At 43.9% G+C, this 23,874-nt stretch overlaps 2 protein-coding genes across 7 annotated transcripts in view; one reads left to right on the top strand and one right to left on the bottom strand.

Moving 5' to 3' along the window:
* Positions 1–7,818, bottom strand: part of mpp7a (membrane palmitoylated protein 7a) — a 131,056-nt gene extending 123,238 nt beyond the window's left edge. For 2 of the 5 annotated variants that reach the window (XM_031583914.2, XM_031583916.2), the window contains exon 1: positions 7,064–7,818. The gene's annotated coding sequence lies outside the window, so the exon portion shown is untranslated. The remainder of the gene's footprint in view (positions 1–7,063) is intronic. The other 3 variants (XM_031583917.2, XM_031583918.2, XM_031583919.2) reach the window with 2 other exon arrangements.
* A 3,310-nt stretch (positions 7,819–11,128) lies between these two features.
* The window catches only part of waca (WW domain containing adaptor with coiled-coil a), a 37,184-nt gene continuing 24,438 nt past the window's right edge, over positions 11,129–23,874 (top strand). For both annotated transcript variants that reach the window (XR_004165604.2, XM_012815167.3), the window contains exons 1-5: positions 11,129–11,368; positions 11,570–11,603; positions 12,515–12,707; positions 20,563–20,654; positions 23,469–23,584. Coding sequence is in view for 1 of the 2 variants with exons in the window: in XM_012815167.3 (XP_012670621.1) it covers positions 11,328–11,368; positions 11,570–11,603; positions 12,515–12,707; positions 20,563–20,654; positions 23,469–23,584 (476 nt within the window). In the remaining variant the exon portion in view is untranslated. The remainder of the gene's footprint in view (positions 11,369–11,569; positions 11,604–12,514; positions 12,708–20,562; positions 20,655–23,468; positions 23,585–23,874) is intronic.

Genomic DNA, 23,874 nt, shown 5'->3' with positions numbered 1-23,874 from the left:
AGGCAGGTGGTTAGTGTCACTCTGCTGACTGTGCCTCTACCACACACACTCTGCACAGACTCCAATGGAGTCTCAACAGACACTCCAGCCATGATTCCAACATGCAATGGACTACATCCCCCAGCACTGCTTACTCCAGCCATGATTCCAACATGCAATGGACTACATCCCCCAGCACCCCCCTAGCCGCCAAGCACCTATGACTCACTTCTTCAACATAAGCCCCCAACACATTTTTAAATGAAGACTAACATTCAGCAAATGAAACATACCCTAAATACATGCCTAACTTAACACAACCTCAATACACAGCAATGAGTAGGCCTACAAGAGCCAGCACAAGCTTCAAGACAGGCCCTACCAATACCTACCTTCAGCGTGTGTGTGTGTGTGTGTGTGTGTGTGTGTGTGTGTGTGTGTGTGTGTTTTCTGCATCAGACAGCAACAGTATCTCAACCAGTAACATTACACCCACCCAGAGCTCACAAACACGCATCCAGACATGGCAAATGTCATTATATCAAATTAAGTAAGGCTGTCTGTTAGTGTGTGTGTGCACGTGTGTGCGAGTGTGTGTATGTGTGCTTGTATGGCTGCACTTGCTTTCTTAAAGAAACATAACCTTAAATTTCCCTCTGGATAAATAAAGTATCCATCTAACCATGTGCAAGAATAACCCACACACTGCACTGTGCTTTGGTTCCACGAGGCCGTGCCATGACCCATGACCCCATGAATTGCCGTACACAAAGCTTTACCCCCTGCTGCTCCAGATACATCCATGACCCCCCGTATACCACCATATACGTATATCACAGTATATTTGTAAATCGCTTGAGATTTTAATGGATTTTCTTAATGGATTTTTTGTATAGGCTAGTGGATTATCCTACATCATCACACACGTCACTGCCACACACAGACACACACACACACAGACACAGACACACAGAGACACACACAGACTTTTCCCACACTCTGCACTCTCTGTGAAGTCCTGCCTGTTGCAGACATGTGGGGTTCATGTTTCCCGTGGGGCCCAAGGAAAAACACGGTCTTCCCTTACACCGCTGCTGAGAACAGAGCAGCTCTGGCCGGGCAGGCGTGTGTGTCAGCATGTGTACGGAGCTCCATGGGCTGTGGCTGATGTACATGATATATTTTCATTGGAGTCGAGATACAGCCACAGGTACGTCGCTCTCTGCAGGAGGGGAGGGGAGAGGCCCGTTGGCTGAAGGGGAGTAGAGCAAGCTGGAGCTGCTGGGCACTTTATGCAACTCTGCATGTCTGTGTGACTGCATGTGACTGCGTGTGTGTGTGTGTGTGAGTCAGTGTGTGTAAGCATCGGTGTATGCGTGTCAGTGTGTGTGTGTGTGTGTGTGTGTGTGTGTAAGCATCGGTGTATGTTTGTCAGTGTGTGTGTGTGTGTGTGTGTGTAAGCATCGGTGTACGTGTATCAGTGTGTGTGTGTGTGTGTGTGTGTGTGTGTGTGTGTGTGTGTGTAAGCATCAGTGTATTTGTGTCACAGTGTGTGTGTGTGTGTGTGTGTTTCTGATACTTTGAGTGTAGGAGCTAACTGCTGAACTGAGGAATGTCATGTGAATGACCTTGTGCCTTCCTAAAAATGTGTCAATAAAGTGTGTATCGCTTATTATTCCTCTCACTTTGGACCTCCCTTCTCTGGTCTATCTGTATCCTTCACTTTCTCTCTCGTTATCTAGCCCTGTCTCTCTCTCTCTCTAACACTTCTTATACTCGCTCTTTTTCTCTTGACAAAGTGCCAACACGGTCATTCTCAGAAGAGCGAGGAGGAAACTCAATCCTTGCTTTTTTGATTGACCGTTGACCCCTACAAACCAGCCGGCACTTGAGAGCGATCTTCCTCCGCGTCACCACTGAATGCCTTCAGATGCAGGGCTGCTACTGGTTAAGCAGTACACACACACACACACACACACACACACACACACACACACACACACATCTTAGTTCAGCACAGGTCTGCATGTGGAGGGTGCTGATCTGGAATACTGAAACAAAGGCAGCACTTGAAACTGGACCTCTCCAGTTTTCATTTTCTTTTTCTCTTCACCTCTTCGTTTCTCTCTCTCTGATGAAAGGCGCTCCATTTGTTAGACTTGCATAAAGACAGGGGTTATCTGTGCTAAGCCACAATCACTCTGATTAGTGGAACTGTGTCACCCCTACATTAAGCTAATGAGAGCTGACCTGCTGTCCATTCAGCCGAGGGAAGACAGGAAGGACACAGCCTGCTGTGCGTGTATGTGTGTATGTGTGTGTGCGTGTATGCGTGTGTGCGTGTGTGTGTGTGCGTGCGTAGAAGAGTCCATGCAACATATGTCTGTCACTAAGTGCCTACGTCGGAGAGAGAACAAGTGTGAGTGTGTGCAAGAGTGTGTTTTCATTCCAGACATCCAGATGAGGATCTAATTACATTCTCAGACTGAAGAGGGAGAGCAGTTCACCTGAACAAAATCCCCCCCTTGAGCCGTCAGACAAAACCTAACTAATCACAGACATAAACATAGACATAGACACACACAAACACACACACACACAGACACACAGACACACACACAGACACAGACACACACACGCAGACACACGCAGACACAGACACAGACACAGACACACGGACACAGACACACGGACACAGACACACGGACACAGACACACGGACACAGACACACGGACACAGACACAGACACAGACATACAGACACACACCTCCTGGGGAGAGGGTGAAAGAGAACTCATCAGTGTGGGGCAGCTTGTTTGTGTCCGCTTGTTAAACCAAACAAAACACCACATTCTCCTTCCTGTTCATCAGGCTGGTTCCACACTGACAGAAGGAGACAAACAGAGGAGGAAAGAGAGGAGAGACTCATGACCAGTGCTCCGGAACGTCTTTCATCTGTGGATCTCGAGTCCCGATCCGATCATGCCTTTTATTTCAAAGTCGGAGCCTTTTCACACTCCACACACACACACACACAGACACAGACACACACACACACACACACACACACACACGTATTACCTCTCACACACACAGTCCTCTCGGAATCCTCACATGAAACCATCACACATACTCCTCATAACACACACACACACACTCTCAAGCCAGTCACCGCTCAAGGAGCACAGCTTTACAAGAACTGACATGTACTAAAGTGTGTGTCACTTCCAGCACTGTCACTTGTGTTTGTGTGTTGGAGTGAGTGAGACAGAGACAGAGACAGAGACAGACTGAGAGAAACCTACCAGGGATGCTCGATTTCTTAGCTGTGCTCCTCTCTGTTCAGCTAAAGCTCACATCCCAAGAGGTCAACTAGCGGCGGACAGAAGATGGCCTGAGCCCACAGCCAAATTAATTTCCGTATTGAAAGTAAGGATGTGGAATGGAGCATAATGTCCAGGCGGACACGTTCCCTCCTCTCACCCGCCATTCACCACTGAAGCAACCACCAGTACCTGGGAGGGCCCCGAGACAAAAATATCCTGTACCAAAATCTAAAGTTGAACCAAGTTCTAGCTTTTCCCCCTCTCCTTCTCTCCCTCCCTCCCTCACTTTCCCCTCTCTTCTACATCAGATGGACACACGAGAACCCATTTCCATTTTGGTTTTGTTCCAGTCTCTCAAGTTTCCACCAGCATGACTTATGGCGGACATGCCGAGACCACATTTCATCCATCAAGTGCAGGGACACTAGTCTTAGCTTTCTCCTAGCTTAGCTTAGCTAGTCTCCTCTAGTCCCTGGAAGAGGGCCAATGTGCTCATGCACACCCATCAGTGGAGCGGCAGCAGGGTGGAGCTCAGAGCTGGAGGAACTGGGCAAGGGCAGCCCACAGCTCCAGCAGCATTCCCACAACATTCCCCTGGCCCTCCCGCCCCACGGCAGTGACCTGTGGTTTTAGGAACAAAACGCAGGAATGCAAGTTATGCAGGACGGCGGTGAAACAGAGGCAGGGCTGAGATCACTGAGGAGTGAGTCTAGACACCTGTTGCTGCAGCAGAAGCACAGGCGTAGACACACACAGACACAGACACACACACACACACACACACACACACACACACACACAGTGGATATTCTATACCACACACACTATAAGTAGATATATCTGGAAATCAAACCCCACCCAGACCACACACAATCATCGGATATGTGTGGACACACACACACACACACACACACACATTATGACATTTACAAAAACAGCTGCTCACCAACCAAATATGATCATAGCCAATAGCTCCCTCCAGACAACCAACAAAAAACACAGGGCACACACACACACACACACACACACATACAAACGCTCACACACACACACCAGTGTCTGCATGAGACAGCAGTCGTGTGGAGAATGTCTGGCCCCCTGAGGTACTCAGGCTATTAATACACTCATGCTTGTAGAGCAAGAGCTCTGAGCCCTCAACCATTAATTGGGGTGGGGGGTGGGGGGGGACTAAGAGACTGCACGTTTGTGCAGAGGGTGTGTTTACAACATTGCAACCAAGCCTATAATCTAGGGTGTGTCTATGTGTTTGTGTGCATATGCTTCTATGATGATGTCTGCATTACCACTCCGTGTGTTCAAGAGGCAGGAATGCCTGGCATATGCAAGTGTCTGAGTGTGAGTGTGTGTGTGTGTGTGTGTGTGTGGGACGGGGGGCTGGACGAGGACCCTTTAAGCCTGCTTGACCCTTTGTTGAGGTTACAGCCATGACACTTCTCTCATGAGCATTAATAGCCCCCTTCTAATCCCCTCTGGAATCTTTGGATACTAGGGGATTCCGCACGCACAGTGACATCAGAGAGATGAGAGGACAGGACAGACAGAGCGTTGAGAAGAAGAAGGTGGGGAAGAGTGATGAAGAAAAGAGAGGAGGAGGAGAGAGGAGCACGTAGAGGGTGCAGTGTGAGAGTGCTGTAGAATAGCTGAGGATGTAGTGCCTGGTGTTCGCTCATAGTTCTCTCCTTACTGACACTTTAAAAGGTCAAATCCAGATGATCCCACAAAGCAGTGACAGCTAAGCGGTTGGCTGACACCTCAGGGATAGAGAGGGGAGGGGACAGGAAAGAAAGAGTCATGTAGTCAGGGGCCACACAGAACCTACCCTTGCCGCTCCAGGCGCTTCCTAATGCACATAGTAACTAGGGCTTGCTACCTGCAACTTTAAACACATTGAGCTCTGCTTTAGACTTGTAGAGGCTAGCTTAACCTGTAGCTTGTTGAGCCACAAGTAGGGGTGTTCTTACCTGTGAACCCTATTCACGCGCCTCTGATATTTCAGGAGCTGCAATGATCTAGTTAAAAGTTCCATCTGATTCCACATTGTGCTTTTTTTTTTTTTTTCATGTTGCAATCAAACACTGATAGGACCTCATCAGAGAGAGAGTGTTTGTTTGTTTGTTTGTTTGTTTGTTTGTTTGTTTGAAACGAAATATGTATTCTAGCTCTGACTTTGGAACTGTAATAGATATTGCCATCTGGGGATTATGATAGAATTTGCCACCAACATGACCTATCCCCCTTCTAAAACACAGACAACCTGAGGAGAGCACCATTAACCCCAGGCTTGCTCTGCTTCACCAGGGTTTCTCCTTTGAGCTCCAGCTTTGAGGGTTTCGACATTTCGGCTAACCATGCCATTGGTCTATTCCAGACAAACTCCTTCATTACTGTACTCTGACGGCTACCGTAAAATGTGCATAACATTATATATCTGTCTATGAGTATCAAACACATAATATGATTGACTGAGAAGTATCAGGGAGGAGGCCCCTGGGACAGTGGCCATCTCTGTATGCATTGAATGAGGGTCTTAGAGACAGGTTAACCTTCAGCTTACCACACCACTTAGGTTATCATAATGTGACCACAAAGGGTCAAGTTTGTTGTCTAACGAAGAGGACTCCCATAAGGCAGAGATGACCCACATGGGACAGGAGCATGCTGGGAGTCATCAGACGACAGACACTCCCCTCCCTCCCTCCCTCCCAGCTCCCCTGTCTCTCAGGTCAAGGCCAAGGTTGCACTGCGCTGCTGGTTTAAATGTGCTCCATTATTGATTTTGTGTCCCCTGACGTTGCCCAGAATAGTGCCTCATGGTACCGTGCGTCTGCAGCCTCTCCTCTTTTCATGTTTCTGCTGGTCTGTCTGTTGACTGAGGAACTGCACACAACCTAGGCTACCCTCTAGGCCTGCTAAATTTCATGAACCGAAATATATATATGAATGTTTCAGGTTTTTCTCCACTGGGTTTGTACATTAAAGTTGCTGTGTGTGTGTGTGTGTGTGTGTGTGTGTGTGTGTGTGTGTGTGTGTGTGTGTGTGTGTGTGTGTGTATATATATTATTTTTTATTATGTATCGACTGTCGCTTGACTGTCAACTCATCTTGTTTATAAATAGCATGTAAAGGTTTATGCAACCTAGCAGGAATGTTTGACTCATGAAATAGAGTGTGGCGTAAATTCATGCTAGGCAATATCGCAAGAGGATACATGTCCGTTTACTAAGCAACTTTGTGTGTTACCAAAGTCGCCACTAGCTACTGCTACTGGCGCTGCTGTTGGCTGAGGAATTCTGTTGCTTGCTCTGAGACACGGCGATGTCCGTGTCAAGCCCGATGTAAACAATGTGGCGGAAGAAAGTATTGAGACAACGTAGCTTTCAAGAAAAAAACGATCTACCAAAGGGTATCTACATTCTTTCTGTTAAACAAAGGAGCATGCGAGTAATTATCACAAACAAAGCATCTTCCAGAAAGTGTGCATACGCAGCGAGATCTCCAAATGATCTCACTCAGTAAGGACATAATTACGATACACTATCTCAGCAACAACATAACCAAAACCCAACCATCTCCGTCCTTTTGCGCGGGCTAAACTGCACTGCAGGCGAAAGAGTAGGCTCTTGCAGGTTGTCTCAGCAGGTTGCATGTTTACCACCGACCAACAGTTTACTAATATGAAAACGCAACAGAGACATGGCTCAGCCCACGAGTTCCTCAACAGTGTCTCCTGTACTTACGAGCACTGCTTGTTGTGGGATCCTCCTGTCACCGAGCTTCTTTCTTCACACTTCGCATGAAACTTTTACTGCGCCCACGACTCTGGCGTGCACAAACTCCACAACCAGAAAAAAAAGAGTAATGTTTCTCAAGTCGGTCGCGTTGTGAACTACCAGGTTGTTATTTATCCGTATCTTCGCGACGCGATTCTTACCAAGTGAGACGCCCAGTCCCGAATCCCGACGCTCGTTCAATGGGGCAGCCTTGCGGAAGCAATCCTCTCCTTGATTGGCCCGTCTCCCAGCAAAAGGGTGGTGCTCGTGCTGAATACTCAGACCTTAGTGGTAGTCCCAAATTATCAATCATGTTCTTTCATAGCTCGCGATCAACATTTGAAGTGTTAGGCTACCTCTTGTCTTAAATAGAGTTTGGTATGATATTAGCAAGCTGGAATATAATGTCAAACATTCAATTTACTGAGCCTATCCTCATTACAAATTATATTTCCACCGGCTGTCTGTTGTCCGCTTTCAATTTTCAAAAATGTCAACTATGTTTAAACAGAAAGAAAGTTGGTCTAACTGGTTATCCAGTTGGGTGGTCAAAATATTTTTTTTAGCTTTTTTATGTTTTCGTCCTCTGCGTCATGACGTTTGGGTAGGCTACTTTTAACATTATGAGTGGCAAATCCACTTGCTCAGCCACGCATTCTGTTACGCAACACCCTGGTCTGTCTTTGCATGCAGGGCCGCTCTGCAGTCCATGCGTGCCTGCCTGATGCCCCAAGGAACTGAACAGCACGGGCCGGTCTACCGAGTAGGCTAGGCTTACAGGATCAACTTCGTGGTAATACTGATCGTTTACTGCCTCACGGAAATCGTTTTCGTTTGTTTTTTACATGTAGCAGTGGTCGGCCACTGACATATAGTTTCCAGCAGACAATTCTGACCTGAGTGAATCTGAGTGCACGAGAGTCTCTGGGAGAGCTGGAATATTGATTTTCAAAAATGAATTTCCCTTAAACCTGCAGTGGAAACTAGGCATATTCCTATTATGACACCTCAGGATTTTCTGAAACTCAAACTGACATGCTCCTCTGTTTCAACCTAGAAGCTTGACATAACCGTAATCCCACCTAAGTGAAAATTTACCTACAATTTATCTTATTTAATTAGTCCTGACAACAGCATCCACAGTTACCATAACAAGGCGTTTTGAAAAATAACCACAAAAGCAGGGCCTTCACTCTCCATTAGAAGCTGATTGTACAGCAGATCCAACCAACCCACATCCTATTGTGCATCTCTGCCTGTGTGTGTGTGTGTGTGTGTGTGTGTGTGTGTGTGTGTGTGTGTGTGTGTGTGTGTGTGTGTGAGCGAGTGATAGAGTGTGTGTGTGTGAGAGAGAGAGGGAGAGAGACATAGTAAGTAAGAGAGAGGAGAAGATGAGCGGAAAGGTTGAGTGAAAAGTAACCCTTTCACAGTAACTTGAGCAATCGTTATGAGTTCACCTTACTCTTTAGTAAGCTGCAATAAGAGTGCTCTATCTCTGTCAGTTACTCAAAATACTTTCACTTAGTAGGAGGTAAAGCTGAAAAAGTTTTCACATGTGGGGTTGTGAGGCTGTCCTATTGGTTAAATAACACATTCTGGACGATTGGAAAGGGGGTGGACCCTCTCCATAGAGGACCAGGGCTCCCATAGTTAATATGCATTGTTTCCTCAGAGGCGTCACTAATAATGAATAATGTGAACAGGTTTAGTTTTTCATTGTACATTTAAAACTGCTACACCGGTGGCACCCTCTTGTGGTAGTAATGAGTACGCCATGTTATCAGTTCAGTCTTGTGTCCATGCGTGTTTGGGATGCTCTGCCAGTTCCCTGCCTGACCTGATACACAAATCGTTGATTTGTGGTCCTGTTAACGTTGAAAGGAAAGGCATACAAGTGAGCCTAGTCTTCCCACACCTCAGCAGTGGTAAAAAGAAGTCCACAATTGTTTAAGACTTATATTGTAGTCTTGTAGACATATGTGACAACTTAACAAAAATACCACAAATCCTTTAAACATGCAGTCAGAACATGGTTTGGATTCTTTAAGGAATAATCACAAGCTAACAAAAAGCTGTGCCCATCACGGTCAGATTTTATCACTAAATAATAATGACCATTCAATTATCTTGTTATATATCAATATAATCTCAAATTGCACTTTAAAGAGAGAATCAGAATTCAAATATACATTTAGATCAAGGAAAACCTCTCCAGAAGACCAACAAAAGACTCATCTGTCGGTAACATTGTTTACAACCACAGTGGTGACCTAGGCGTATTGATTTGTAGAGATATATCATCAGTCATGGCTCAACTGCTTAAACTAAACAAGCTTGACATAGCAATTAGTTATCTGTGAGGTATTGTCTTCATATAGCAAAGGTCCTGGTGCAGAACAGTTCTGGAAAACTGGCCTACAAAAAGAGAACCCCCCCACGCCTGCCCTCTGAACCTCTTGCCACAATACACTCTGCTGACATGCCGCTTTCCCTTTGTAATTGGCTCTTGCCTCATCACAGCTACGGTGTAATCTACTCTCTGTTTTAAGAGCTGTAGCTCTTAGGAGCTCTGCAGCAGCAATGACTTCCCTTTCCTACTACCTCTATTGCGCACACGTATTCAGAGAGGTTTTTTATGTCTTAAGAGTGTGGATTTATAGGGTGTGTTTACTGACTTGTTTTACATTAGGTCTATCAAGATTTCTAAATCAGTGGACTTTAGTCTGACCTTCACTATTTGGGACAGCAGCAAATCTAAAGGATACATTGGCCCTAATAAACACAGTGATATAAGGAAGGATGAGTTTGGCCAGGTTTATTTTGACATAACTTAACTGTAACTGAAATAAACTCTTCATCTATACAAGAAATTATCTTAATCTCAAGAAACACTCTTTCTTACATGCTACTTTCATGGCTTTTATAAATGTTTCGCTCCTTGTTTGTAAAAAGGGTGTGTGCGCGTCTGTGTGTGTGTGTGTGTGTCAGAGAGGGAGAAGGAGGGGAGGAGGACAAGGTGGAAGGTGGTGGTATAGGGGTTAGGATACTCATCTGCTCCCTCTATGGAAAGGGTTTGTGGCAAGAGAAATCCACCCTGCCTCTCTTACGCTGCAGAAATCTGATATGGCTAGGCCTGCTGTGTGTGCGCTGGTAAAATGACTCACAGGAACACAGTTTGACATGGTTGAGTAGCCTAAATCTGTCTTGGCCTCCAGTCCAACGTGCCAAAAGGTAGGGTCTTTGCGTCGAAGACCACAATGCAACACAATCACATAGGCTTTCATCATTTTTGTATAGGTGTACAAATATATTTATTTATTTTATTATTTTATTATTTTATTTATTTATTTTTTATGCTTAATTTCTGAGTTGTTTGGTGTGTGTTTTTTTTTTAAATGTATTTTGACTGTTTCGTTTTGTTGTGGTTTGTTTATGTATTGTTCTTCTGTACTATGTGGCCTCAATCAGGGCATTGCTGCAAAAGAGCCCTGTGCTCAGTCAATTTCTCCCTGAATAAACAATGATGATGATATATATATTTGTCGAATTATTGATTTACTAATTTCGTCACAATCGAGCAAGAATACCTTTGAAGTCTACACTACCTATTCTATCCACCAGATGTCCTTAGAGAACAACATTTCTCCCTCTCGCATCGTTTAGCTTGCTCGTGATAGAAAAATGAATGCGAATGTCTGATAATGGTCATTTGAAAGGGCTTGTCTAGGATACCTGCAGCTGAATAAAAAAATCGACTTTTAAACTTGTCAAATAGCAAAATATGCTATTATTAAATCTCTGACTAAATGTGGCCTAAATGTGTGGCACTTTTTTCCCCTCTTGAAATAGCCTACATTTTTCGAAATCAGTAATTCGGAAAAGAATAGCCCAGTCTTTAAGGTTTGTTGGGTTTGGTGATGCTCTTTCGGACACCGGCTGAATCCAGCCGAGTTTTACCGACTTGAGAGGGCTAAAATGTCCCGGATGTCGTTGTGGGAGGGGGAGGCGGGGCGCCTGTCGGACTGAGCTTCTCCTCTCCGTAGATAGGGGCAGAGTCTGTTGTGTGCGAGTCGGAGATGGACCCAGGGCGCTCTTCCGATTAGCGAATGCTAAAAGAGACTCACTTAGCAAGAACTATTGATATAACATACTAGATTGGCTTTAACCTGAAAACAAAACACATAAGTTTATTATCTTTCACATCCGCTCCACACACACCAACACGGGATTGATGGTAATGTATGCAAGGAAACCAGCGAGACTCGGCGATGGGTAAAGAGCTCTACGTTTTCGCTAGCTATATTACGATTTTCCTCCTTCCCTTCTCTGCTTTGACAATCCGCCATTTTTATTGAAACCAAAATAAGTGGCCAGAAACTTAAGGAAGCCAATTCAGCTGTTGCAATTATTCACTGAATTGTAATATTGACTTATGGTTTTGACCCAACTAACCAGTTTCTTTTTATTTTCCAGGTGCAACGACCGAAGGGACTCACAGCCCTATCAGGTAGCTATAAGCTAGCAAAGAAACAAATAAGATTAAAAAGGGGTACTCTAGCACAGGCTTTTAAGGCAGCATAGGCCGCTGTGCGGAAAATATCCTGAAAAGTGTGTGGTTGCGGTTTATTTCGAACAAGAAACACAGTGACTTCCATATTAAAAGTTTTATTATGTTTCTGATACTGACTAGGCGAGTTTGACCGTCGAATATAACGACAATAATATGTTGCTAACGAGTTTTATGAGCTAGCTAGCTAGGGAACTTAGCTAGTATGTTAGCATTGAGGCCTGGTTGACGGTCGCTGCTCCTGCAACCGACTAGACAGCGCTTATATTTAATGTTAGTAACTGTATCTACGGTCCGTAGTTCGAACGATAGTCAATATAATCAATTCTTAAACTTAAAATTGCTATGACCAAAAACACAGTTTCCTGCTAAATATCACCATGGGTTGTTTTTCACCAACCAATCTTATGCTAAACACCGTAATGAATGGTGTCAAAATTGTTGGGCGGACGTCAAAATACTTGAAATCAAAACATCACTTAAAACCGCCGTCTACCAGAAAATAAACATCAGCTGTCTAATGTCATGTAAGGTTTAGCCATTCAGTGGGATGGTAGGCTTCCAACAACTATTAGATCGCTATGTTTAGCTTGTCAGTGACGTACTACGGCCATGTCTTCACCTCGGTCCAAGTCACGACTGTATGTTATTTTTTATGCTTTAAACTAGCTAAAAAGGATATACACACAATACTGACATTACCCCTTTCCTTGATTATTGTGCACGATGCATTCATTTTAGGTGAGCAGAGTTTAAAACCGGTTATTGACTTTGACATTACCTATTGCCGTTTAATTAATTTCGATATCCAGTAAATGTTAGCTATGAGTGTTCAATGTGTGTTTTCACAGACCCTTAAATACTCATCGAAGAGTCATCCCGGTAGCGACCACCGGCATGAGAAGATACGAGACCCTGCTGATGCTACCCCACCGTGCAAAATCCTGCGGCGATCTGACAGCCCAGACAACAAACACACCGACAGTTCCAGTCATGGCCGGGCGAAAGCGATCCACACACACCGAGGCAGAGAGAGGGATGGAGGTAAGAATGGTCAGACGCCTTCATGTTAATATTTCGGAATATTTGATCACCTATTCGAAAAAGTCGATATTTATTTTTTACTCGAAATAGAGGTGTTGTTCCATGATTAAGTGTGATTGTTCTCAGAGCATACCGTGAATACAGTGCATATAGAGATGTGATGGTACACTTGGCTGATGTAGTATTGAAAGAATGAAATAAAGACATTATTGTTAAGTGTAAAATGTAGTATTCATTAGGTAGTATGCATAGATATGTATTCATATTCCAAACAGTGGTTTAGGCTCAGCTAACTTTGCTGTATGCTCTTTATAGTAAACTAGCACAATCCCACGAAAACAATGCAAAAAGTAGTCTAATACAAATGACCCATATCTATTGAGATTAAAGTTATTTGGCATTGTATGGTTGGGAATGCCATCAGAATTTGGCCATAGATGTGTGATCGAATTTTTCAGAGTTGGAGTATTTTCACTGGATTTTTACCCTTAATGCACATAATCATTGTGACAACACTGTATTATATGCATATATTCAAATAAAAAGACTCATAACTGCAGTATACAACTGAATTTCTAAACATAGTTGTAGTATATAAGACCAAGCAAGACTTGGTATTAGCCTCAACTCTCCATTGTACCCTGTATCTTTCATTGTATTGCCACTCATGTCAAGTTTGTGGTATTATTGAATTGAGATATTTAGAGAGGAACACATCAAATAGTCCATTTCCAGAGATTGAGCAGCCCATGCATTTACCAAAACCAGGAGTTCAGAGTGGGTTTGTGCCAGTCTGACTGCATATAAGTCAGGCCAGCACTGAAGATTTTTTAAACTATGTTTGACGCAACCTTCTCACAAACACATACATATTGGTAGTCTCCTGTGGTCTCCAAAAATATGGTGCAGGTCTTACGTAGAATTATTTATTCTTTACCACTATGAAGATTTGATCATTCATATTTCACAGATCACGTGTGACTTTATTACACCTTTGACATGTCTGCAGGGCTCTTAAGGGGCGGTTATAGAAGAGTAGTGTTGTGGTATTGTGCACAACCAAAATGACACATTCAACTTTCACATTCGCATATTGTGTCAGTGAGGAGACTTTAAGGAGGAGGAAGAGTGGTGTTAAGCCAAATTGTGTAGTTATTCATTAAGCCTTAACACCTGAGTTCCCCATCCATTAAATGAATCCCCTCTTGTATGCCGAGAGCACATCTGTTGGCGTTGGTCTTTTGATTCCAGTCACATCAGCATCTGTGCACCTGATGCTCAAATTTCCTGCTCATCATTTAGAAAACCTCAGTCTCAAACCTTAACCAATAATGGCCTAGACAAGCACAGTGAGGGCTCTGTCTGGTTAATGCAGAAGTAGAAATGAAACCTAGTACCCACCCAAATCTAATAGGTTGCACCATAAGCACAGTGGCCTCAGACGAGCCGCCGGTCACAGTCATCCTCCTGTAGATGCCCCTTCCGTCATAGATCGGTTAGCCATTGGCAAAAACTAGATCATAACTGTCTTTTGTCTTGTGTCTGCTTGATGACAGGTTTAGGCGTGAGAGCACTCAATTTGCAAAAGATTTTTCATCTGCAGATGGTGTGATAAAAAGAAAGCAATGTCTCCAGTTATTTTATGAGGAGACCTCTTTGTCATCTGTCATTAATCGCTAACAAAGCCATGTCTTGCTATGTGTCCCCACTGAACCTAAACCTTAATGTTTGACAGCTTGAAATTAGTCTAGCCAATATAGTTGATGGCAATTTAATACAAACCAGCAGGCTAATCAGAAGGAAACAATCGCATTGAGCCAACTTATGTGTTCATGTAACATGCTGTGATCTGTAGCAGAAAGCTCTGCGTTACCTTTTTCTCACCAGTTCATAAAAAGCTGCTTTATTTGCAGATGCAAGAGACTTTGTGGCTCAAGATCTGAGTGTACATTATATTTAAGCATCACGTGCACAAACACTTACTCGCATGCACATATGCATAAAAAGTGTGTCGCTTGATCCCTCATCAATACTATCATCTGTCCTCTTGATCCCTTATCAATACTGTCATCTGTCCTTGAGTGTCCCCCCTCCTCCGCCTCTCTTCTCCTGAGGTTGATTGGTCAGTCAGTCTTTGGCAACGTCAGTCAAGCACACCTTACCCAGCGCACTCAAGCAGATCTAGATCACCACATCAGCTCATTATTTATTCATGCCCTTGCCTATATATCCTCTTCACCTTATCAATTTTCTCCCCGAACATCTGGGACGTGTGCATTAGCGTGACGGAGAGTGGCTAGAATGGACCGGTTACTCTGATAAAGATAGGGGCGGAGGGAAGCAGAAGGAGGCTCTCTTGCTCCCCTCTTCCCCTCCTTTGGATAATGAACGTTGAGTGCCAATCATGACAGTGTAATTATGCATGATTAAATACATGGATGTGCTTAAACCTGTGCTATATTTAATCCCGATAAAACCTCCCTGTCTTGCTCTCCTGTCTTCCATCATCTGTCTCCTCCCTCAGTTTGTTCAGGCTTTGTTTTCTTGTGTGATCTTTCTTTCTTTATCTCTCCCTCTGTGTGGTTTGATGTGAAACAGAGGCTGCAGCGGGTGTAGTATTTTGTGCTTTGTCCTTTACATTTTTAAACCTAGTTTCAGTCGGCTCTATCTAACAAACTTATGGTCAGTAGTAACTTTACAATCTCTCTCTGCATTGAGAACATAAATCCCATTGGCATAACATGAATGGTTAGAAGTTCCTCAGCAGGTGGTAGTATAGATGATCACTGTAAAGGTATTCATGTACAACAAGGATCCAAAAGTGTGACCTTAAACATTGCCTTACGAGGTGAGGCATCTGAGAATGCTCTTCAGATATGTTTATATAAAGTGTTTTCCCGTTTCCCTTCCAACTACAAGAACATTGTCTGGCTTGCACTCATGGTTTGTGATGTTTATGTGCTGTCATATCTGGTTTTTGGCCCATATACATAGTCATGGCTTCTCTCCTTTTATGACTACCTGTCATTATTAAGTGGATTTTGAGTCAAAAGACTTATTGTACTTGCTACAGAGAGACCTGCCTGAATTATCTGTTGTGATGCCACCATCCATTAACAAGTGATTCAGCAGATAGGAGTTATTTGGAATAACTGGTTTTTATTTGAAGAAAAATGTAAAGGTCTAGAAATGTAGGGTCTGCTAGGGAGTCGCTAATGGCAACAGGGAACAGGTCCTCTGTGCTCCCAGGCCCAGCCCCGGAGATGAGTGCGGCAGCAGATGAGGGCTGCGTGAAGGCTAAAGGCCTGTGCTCTGATTGTGCTTCTGGATGGCCATGACTCACAGATGGAGTGGAGTCCTCTCTCCCGCCAATGGCAGCATGGCCAAGGCCCATCGTCAGGCATTATCCACTGCAGGAGCGAGCATGAGCAGTAACGTCAGACGTGGTAAAGGGAGATATTTTTGGTCGTGATTCATAGCCAGGCACCTAGGCAGGAACGTCTCTCTCGCTCCCTCCCTCTCCCTGTCTGTCTGTGTCCTTCCCTGCTTACGTGTTAGCCAGGCTGTCACGTCAGGATCTCACAGTTCAGGGCGCCTTTAACAAGAATTAAAATGCATCCTCACTCCAGCGAATGACTCAAAATTGGCATGTGCTCCTGCACCAAAGGAGCTCAACAGCAGATTCAACTTCTGTGGTGCGTTTAATGCTCGTGGATCCGTTTGACAGTCCTGTTCTTCCTCATTCAGGCAGTTTTGGAACTTGTGATTTAGTCCTCGAATGTAAAACCAGTAAACACCATCAGATCAGCATAACCACCATAGTCGTGCCTTTACACGATATCCTAAACTATGCCAAGTCTTCTTTCCATGATGTCAGGCCAGTTTCCACCATTGGCCTGAACACTTTGACTTGGCTTAACCGTTCTAATGATGTGTCCACATAAGCAGGGAATCCGACCCAAACCCAACACCAGCATTTTTCAGCTTGGCCAGACCCTGCTGTTCTGCCCAGCAAAACCATTCAAGGCTGTGCCTAATGATTTGTTTGCGTCATCTGGAGTCATACTTTTCCAGCATATTTTATTTCCAGGTAGTCTGTTCATGTGGAGATGGTGATGCACAGAAGAACTAGTCCTACTGTTGTGAACTTGGTCCTAATGCCTAAAGCTCCAGATATCAGCCAGGAAAGAGAATGGGAGGTGATGCCAATGTTGGATGTGAGTGGCAATATTTAGAACACAGAAAACAAATCAGTACTCATGGATGCACCCCAGCACAAAGAGAGTGTTCTACGGTCATGGTAACCATTTGGCCTGTTAGTGTAAATATGGTCAATGTCAACTTTGTCATTCATGCAAAGTCTTTCACTAATAAGGCCTACTCTAGGGCCCTCTTGTTGAAATGCAGCTTTTGGGATCACCATCTTGGTGAAGGCAGAAGGAATGCTAAATGGACACGCTACTTTGAAAGGCCAGAGATGGAGAGCGCGCATCTCCAATGTCAAAAGAGCAGCAGCTCAGTAGAAATCAATAGGAGATGTCTGGCGTGGTAAGCGGACTGATGCTGGTATGAATGCAGATCGGGGGGAGTCAGTGTTGGCTTTGGGGGTTGAGTAGATGCACACATCTCTGGCAACTCTATATTGTTGGTGTTTGAAATTGACTCTCTAAAGCCACCTCGTCTTTCTTCGCTTTCGTGCTCGTTTCAAAGGCGACTTAATGAGCGGGACCAGTTAATCTACCACCCTGGTATAGGGAGTTGTAAAAGTTGGCATAATGTTGCTGTGATGACTCAAATCCCTAATAAAAACTCACCTTTGCTGCTCTCGAGTCTGTAAATGCACATCTTTGATAAAGTCTTTACCTGCCTTTGATATTTTCCGGATACATTTTCATTCCCCTTTAAGTTGGAATGAATTATTGAACTAGTGTTGCTCTAGAGAACAACACCTCCAGCATATACCTTGAATCTCCATCATATCATTATGAAGGCTCAGCCTTTTGGCTGATGGTCTGCTGAAGAGTGAAGTGTTAAGAGCGTCTTTGTATATGTTCACAAAAGCTACGGAAGAGAACCCATACCTGAAAAGACGATACAGGATTTGCAGACACTTTGGCTGTTGCTAGCCTTGTATCTTTCTCTCTGCCTTCTGCTTTTTGTGTCTGGCTCCCCTCTCCCTATTTCCTCTCTGCTCTGTGTGACAACGGCTGATGACACACACACATGTACACACACACACACACACACACACAGCTGCCAGTGTCCTAGGGGTCCTCATTGCACTCGTGGTTGCCATAGTAATGGTTCTCTGGTGTCTGTGTGTGGTTTTGGGGTGGGTAATCCCTGCTATGTGCAGGTGCAGGGCTTCTTGGTGGCCCCTTCTGTCTCGGGCACACTGAGCACCCCTACCCATCCCTGTTTCGTACTCGTACTCAAAGGGACACACGGACTACATGCTGCTTTCCTCTCTGTCTCAAACTAGTTCTTGTATACTTACTTGTCATTTGTGTCTTTCCACACGCACTATATGCACTCAGTTGTCATTACTGTCTCTTCCCACACACACACACACACCTCTTCCATCTCCCTCGTTCCCAGCCCTGCTTAGTCTCTTACCCCCCTCTGTGTCCGTCCGCCTGCTCATCCTTCATGCGCACTCACACACCTGTGGCTGCTATGTCTGGCTCTCATCCCACATTGTCATCATAAACCGCTTTCTAAGGAGAACATGTCTCCTTCAGGCTGTTTGAAGATGAAACCATTTCATTGGGATGATAGATATGTGCAGTTCACTAGATTAATATATGTTAAATTCTGAAAGGTCCATGGCTAGCTTATACTGTACAGTGTTAGATAAAAGTTAATAGGAGATCTGATAAAGATGTTTGAAAGCGCTAATGATAATTGAACTGATTGGCATTACTCTTTCTTGACGCCTCAATTTTCACCATGTGTGTTTATCCAGTTAACACCATACCACTGACTGGTGTTTCTGCACGACAGCCTCTTCCAAAAGTAATTACTCATTATGCAGTAAGCAGATTTCTCATTGAAGATTTCTAATTTCACATTCAAATAGTTTCTTTGGACGCATGAAACATATCAGGAAGTATTAAATTGGCTACCTTACTAGGAAACCCGACTGCCTACCCAGCTATCTTGCTGCTTGGACATTCTCTTGGGCTTGTTCTTCTCTAATAAAACAAAAAAATCAGTGCCTTAAGTAGCTAAGCTCTGACCCAACAGATTTGTATGTAGCACACATTTTCGCTCTGTTGGTTCAGTTGCTTGAGTGAACATTGAGTGACAGACTTGGACTTTAATAATTAAAATTTCATTCAGTGCTCATGGTGTCTAGACCTGCAATGCTACATTTTCCCTCAACTTGCGACCTTATATGAGAAATGGCAGTTATTGTTCACACCAAATGCTAGGCTTTTTTTTTTTTTTTGTATTGCATTCACATACATATTACTCCAGCAGTCAACCTGAGTGTTTGCCAGGCTTCTTCTTCGAGTAACAGGGATTCCCCCCCCCCCCCCCCCCCCCCCCCTTGACCCTGTCGCCATTGTGCTTGCTCTAAAGGGGTTCAGGCCCTGGCCTCTGTAAAGCGCCTTGAAACAATTTGATATATAAATAAAATTGAATTGCGTTGCTTACCCTCATTCTGATGCTACAAAAATGGCTATATTGTTGGTGAACTGTGAAAACGAAATGACCAAAATGAGCACCTGGTGTGACTTGAGTATTTATTCTGTGGGACTGAACTGTCTCCTTTAGGTGGCTTCCAGATGTGTTCCCTGCCACCTTCTTGATCAGCTGGTTTGATGGTCTACTGCAGGAGTAGTTTGAGGGTTACAAGATAAAGCCCTGTGCTAGTTGTGGTGCTAAGTCTCTGATGGTCTTTTGTAAGACAGATCTCTAACTGTTGCATGCTGAAATGCTATGGACCAAAACTAAAGAGACCAAAATGGGCAACAGTTGGTTTGAGCCTAAATGTTGACATGAAAAGTAGAGCCTGCTATTCAAACCCATATCAACCTTTTGTCAAATTCAGTGAATTGCTCCTCACAGCTCTCAAGCTATCCGTTCAGTGTGTACACTTAAAAAATATATATTTTATATAGACCTGGCTCTGTAAATGGGGAAACAGTAGCTTGGCCCGAACCATAAACAATTCCAGCTAATCAACACTTGGCCTTCATTAGGCCTACAGACAGCTAGTTAAATGTTCCAGATAGGTATTGGCATTCACAGAAACACTTGATGCTGTGGTGCCCCCATCCTCTGTTGTCACGACTACTCTGGTTAGGGCCTTGGGGCAGTTCAACCACCTTCCATCATCACCTTGCCTGCACCAAAGAGTAGCATAAGTGCATGGGTTTGCAAATGATTTTCATTGAGAACTCCTTTCTAGAAGGACTGAATCGAAGGTCCATTAAAACATACTTATAAATAGACTCGTAGTGAAGCCCTCTGTGCAGAACTGAATATTGCCCATTTTCATGGTCTGCACATTCTGTGGTTATGTGAAAGCAGATCTTTCTCAGCAGATCTGTGAGAGCTGGTCTTCAGGAACACAAATGTTAATCCCAGTGTTTGTGACTCCTCAGTTGTCTCTATAGAGGTGGAGGATAGGAGTAGAGAGACAGGGAGAGAATCAAAACAATCAAGACTTTCTCAAATCTAGGCTAAATGCAACCAGTGCCCATTGTTCCTTAGTTTTGAGGTTATGGTTGTCTAATATTGTAATATTTTGTATGCTTCTGTTCTGTGTGTGTTTGGTTATGTTGTGAGTTGTATTTTTTCGTCTAGTAACACTGTCTGTGTGTTGTGGGTTTTTGTGTTTTTGCAGGGACCAGTTATTCCCCTCAGGAGAACTCCCACAACCACAGTGCTCTGCACAGCGCCAACTCCCATTCCAACCCCAACAGGACGGCTGACACAGTGAGTACCTTTTTAACGAGTTAGCTGCCAGGATGCATGCTAATGCAAGCTATGTTTTAATGCTCTCTCTTCCCTAGCGAGCTAGCCATCAGCACACAGAAACCCTAGTTGTGTGCTAATGCTGTTCCCCCTCCCACTGAGCTAATCACTGGCACACATGCTAATGCATACTTTGTTTTTAGTGCTCTGGTCCCTTACGAGATAGCTGCCAGCTCACACTTTCTGGTTCTGTGCTTGCCTTAACCTGCTGCTAAGGGACTCAGACATGTAAACAGTGCTGTGATGCCTTCTGGTCTGCGTTTTTTATGAACATTTTCAGGTCAGCTTTTCTGAATTGAGTTACGGTTTTTAGTTTGCCCACTGGGAAAGTGAAAGCTCCATTTTACTTGCCCAGACCCGAGATGTGGTAGCCCAGTCTCAGTATCAGGTAGAAAAATAGATAATCAATTGTCTAAATAATGTCATAACTAATGTGTATTACTTACTGTACGCCTACTTCCCATATTTTAGATTATCAGATTAATTAATTAATTAAGTGTATTTAAAAAAAACATTCACTTCATTCACACACTCCCTGTAACTCAGTGAAATAGCATACATACATACATACATACATACATACATACATACATACATACATACATACATACATACATACATACATACATACATACATACATACATACATACATACATACATACATACATGTACCAGATGAGTTCAAGCCGTTTGTACTCCAGAATCAACGTTGTGTGGTTGGCATTGTCTATCTCAATCAAATGCCACGCATTTGAACTTTTGTCCCTCCCGTACATGTCTTTTTTTTTTTTGGATATTGACGTTGCTGGCGGGATTATGAGATAACAGCGGGAGCAGGCATTTGATGGTCTGAGATTGAAATTCCAATTGTATACATTTACAAAATCGTCCACTTGTCCCCTAGGCAGTTAGGAATATGAAATAACTAGCCCAGACTTGGAATCTGCTTGTCCCAGGCATCTGCTTGTCCACCCCATATCTACATGACAGTAATTGTTAGATGTTACAAGCGCATTACAGAACTATACCTGTGATGTGTGTGTGTGTGCGTGTGTGCACGCGCATAGAGGTTATGATATGACTCGTGGGAGGAGACAAGACGGGATTTGTGTACGTCAGGGTGTTCAACACGTGATTGTTTTGATAATTAGTCTCTCCAGAATCTTGTGAGGATTTATTGTAGTTGTTTGCGGTCCGAAGTAATGAATTTGCTGCAGGAATTCTCCAAAATGGTGGTTAAAATTGCAGTGATCTTTTTACGGAAATATTGTGGTAAAAAGAGAAAATTGCAACCCGCAATTGCAAGAATTCCATGAATTTCTCAAGCAATATTTGAACCTACAGTTAGTAAACAAACCAGTGAGTCATTGATCCTATGTTAGCACTGAGATTGTAGCTCATATTCTGCACTGCATCTGATCATTAGGCCTACACACATCTATTGAAGGGGGTGGTTTTAATAACATATTCAGTGTCTAAACCCGACTGAAATCTAATGAACACCAACTGGGTATTGACTGAAACCTGCCACCTCGTAGCATAGCTTGGCAACAACTTCATCAGAAAAAAAGCAGCCCATGTAACTCTTAACATCCAAGAATACACAGGGTCACTAATGAGATGGCCGATGTCCTTGATGTTTTAGGTGGGGACATTTTTTTAAAGCTTGGTTGATACATTTGGGCAAATTTTAAAGGTCATGAGCAGATTGACGTAACGTACATTACTGCAGTGGTTCCCAAATTGGCAGGTCCCCCCTTTGACAATGAAAAAGAAAATGCACTAAACTGCGTCAAAATATTGCAGTATGATGACTTTCCAAAATCATTTCAATGAGTGGAGAAGACAAGGCAAATTAAAATGAGAATCTGGGAATGATGGCCTGTCGGCTGTAATTAACAGCATTAGTAATCAGAAACACCGAAATGAAGACGGGGGTCCACTTTTGAGTAGTTGTGGCAAACACATTCAGATGTGCTAAATATGAGAGCCTACAAATGAAAAGCTAATATGATTTAATGGACTTGAAACTAATTATGGAAAAAATCTAAGCTCTTTGAAATGCTACGGAATAGATGTTGATGAAATTGAACCGACTTGGCTGTTCGAGTTTTTACTGCAGTGCATCACCAGCTCAGAAACTGCAGATATCCTCCTCTGTTACTGTCTGACCCTCATCAGAAGGCATCACACACTTTGAAAGCCTCCCAAGCCAGAAGTGTGTTCCCAGCAGTGAACTGGCCCAGAGCTGTAGCCGGCTGGTGAACTGAGGCCTGAGAGGGGCCGGCCAGGGAAGAATGGTGCTTTATTTATCAGCTCGGGAATTCAATTACAGAAACTCAGTCGCACAAAATGATCATATTATCCTTAGGCTCCAACTAGGCCCAGTGAATGACTAGGTTATCGTCTGAGTCATATGCAGTGTGTGTGTGTGGTATTGTGTGTGTGTGTGTGTGGTATTGTGTCTCACACATTGTGTGTGTGAGAGCTGGTGTTTGATGCTGCCTGATTAAAGAGGCCCTTTAGAGAGCAGCACGGATCCTGCCTCTCCCACATTACCAGCTCTTGCATCACTCCTCACCTCTTCGCCCCCATGTTCTCCCCCCCTCCCCATCTCTGTTGCCCCCCTTCGTGTCTGTCTCACTGCCTCAACCTCACTGCCTTAACCGCTTTCTTCTGTGCGTTACACCCCACTCCCCCCTCTCCCGCATGTCTTTTTGTCTTCACTGTGCGCATGTTGTACATTCGGTACTGATGCTTGTGTTCTCCCTCAGCCCTATGAGCCTGCAGATGACTGGTCAGAGCACATTAGCTCCTCTGGGAAGAAGTACTACTACAACTGCAGGACAGAGGTGTCACAGTGGGAGAAGCCTAAGGAGTGGCTCGAAAGGTAACACCTCTCACTCACACACACACACACACACACACACACACACACACACACACACACACACACTTTCCTTAGGAGGTCGAAGTCGACTCCTGGTGTTCTGAAAGTGTTGTTTTTTTTAAATAGTGAAATTGTTGGTGAAAAACATCATGAGTGAAACATGTGATCTGTGGCTCCATTCCTGTTTTAAAGCTCATAGTTCAGCAGGTGTCTGGATTTTGGGGTCACAATTCTCATTATTAAAACAGAAACATGCCAAAATATGATTTCATTTCTGAAAATTGTGAATA

This window comes from Clupea harengus, chromosome 17 (genome assembly GCF_900700415.2).
Source record: "Clupea harengus chromosome 17, Ch_v2.0.2, whole genome shotgun sequence".
Taxonomy (NCBI): domain Eukaryota; kingdom Metazoa; phylum Chordata; class Actinopteri; order Clupeiformes; family Clupeidae; genus Clupea; species Clupea harengus.
Note: the sequence above shows the minus strand (reverse complement) of the source record. Positions and strands in the feature narration are given on the sequence as shown.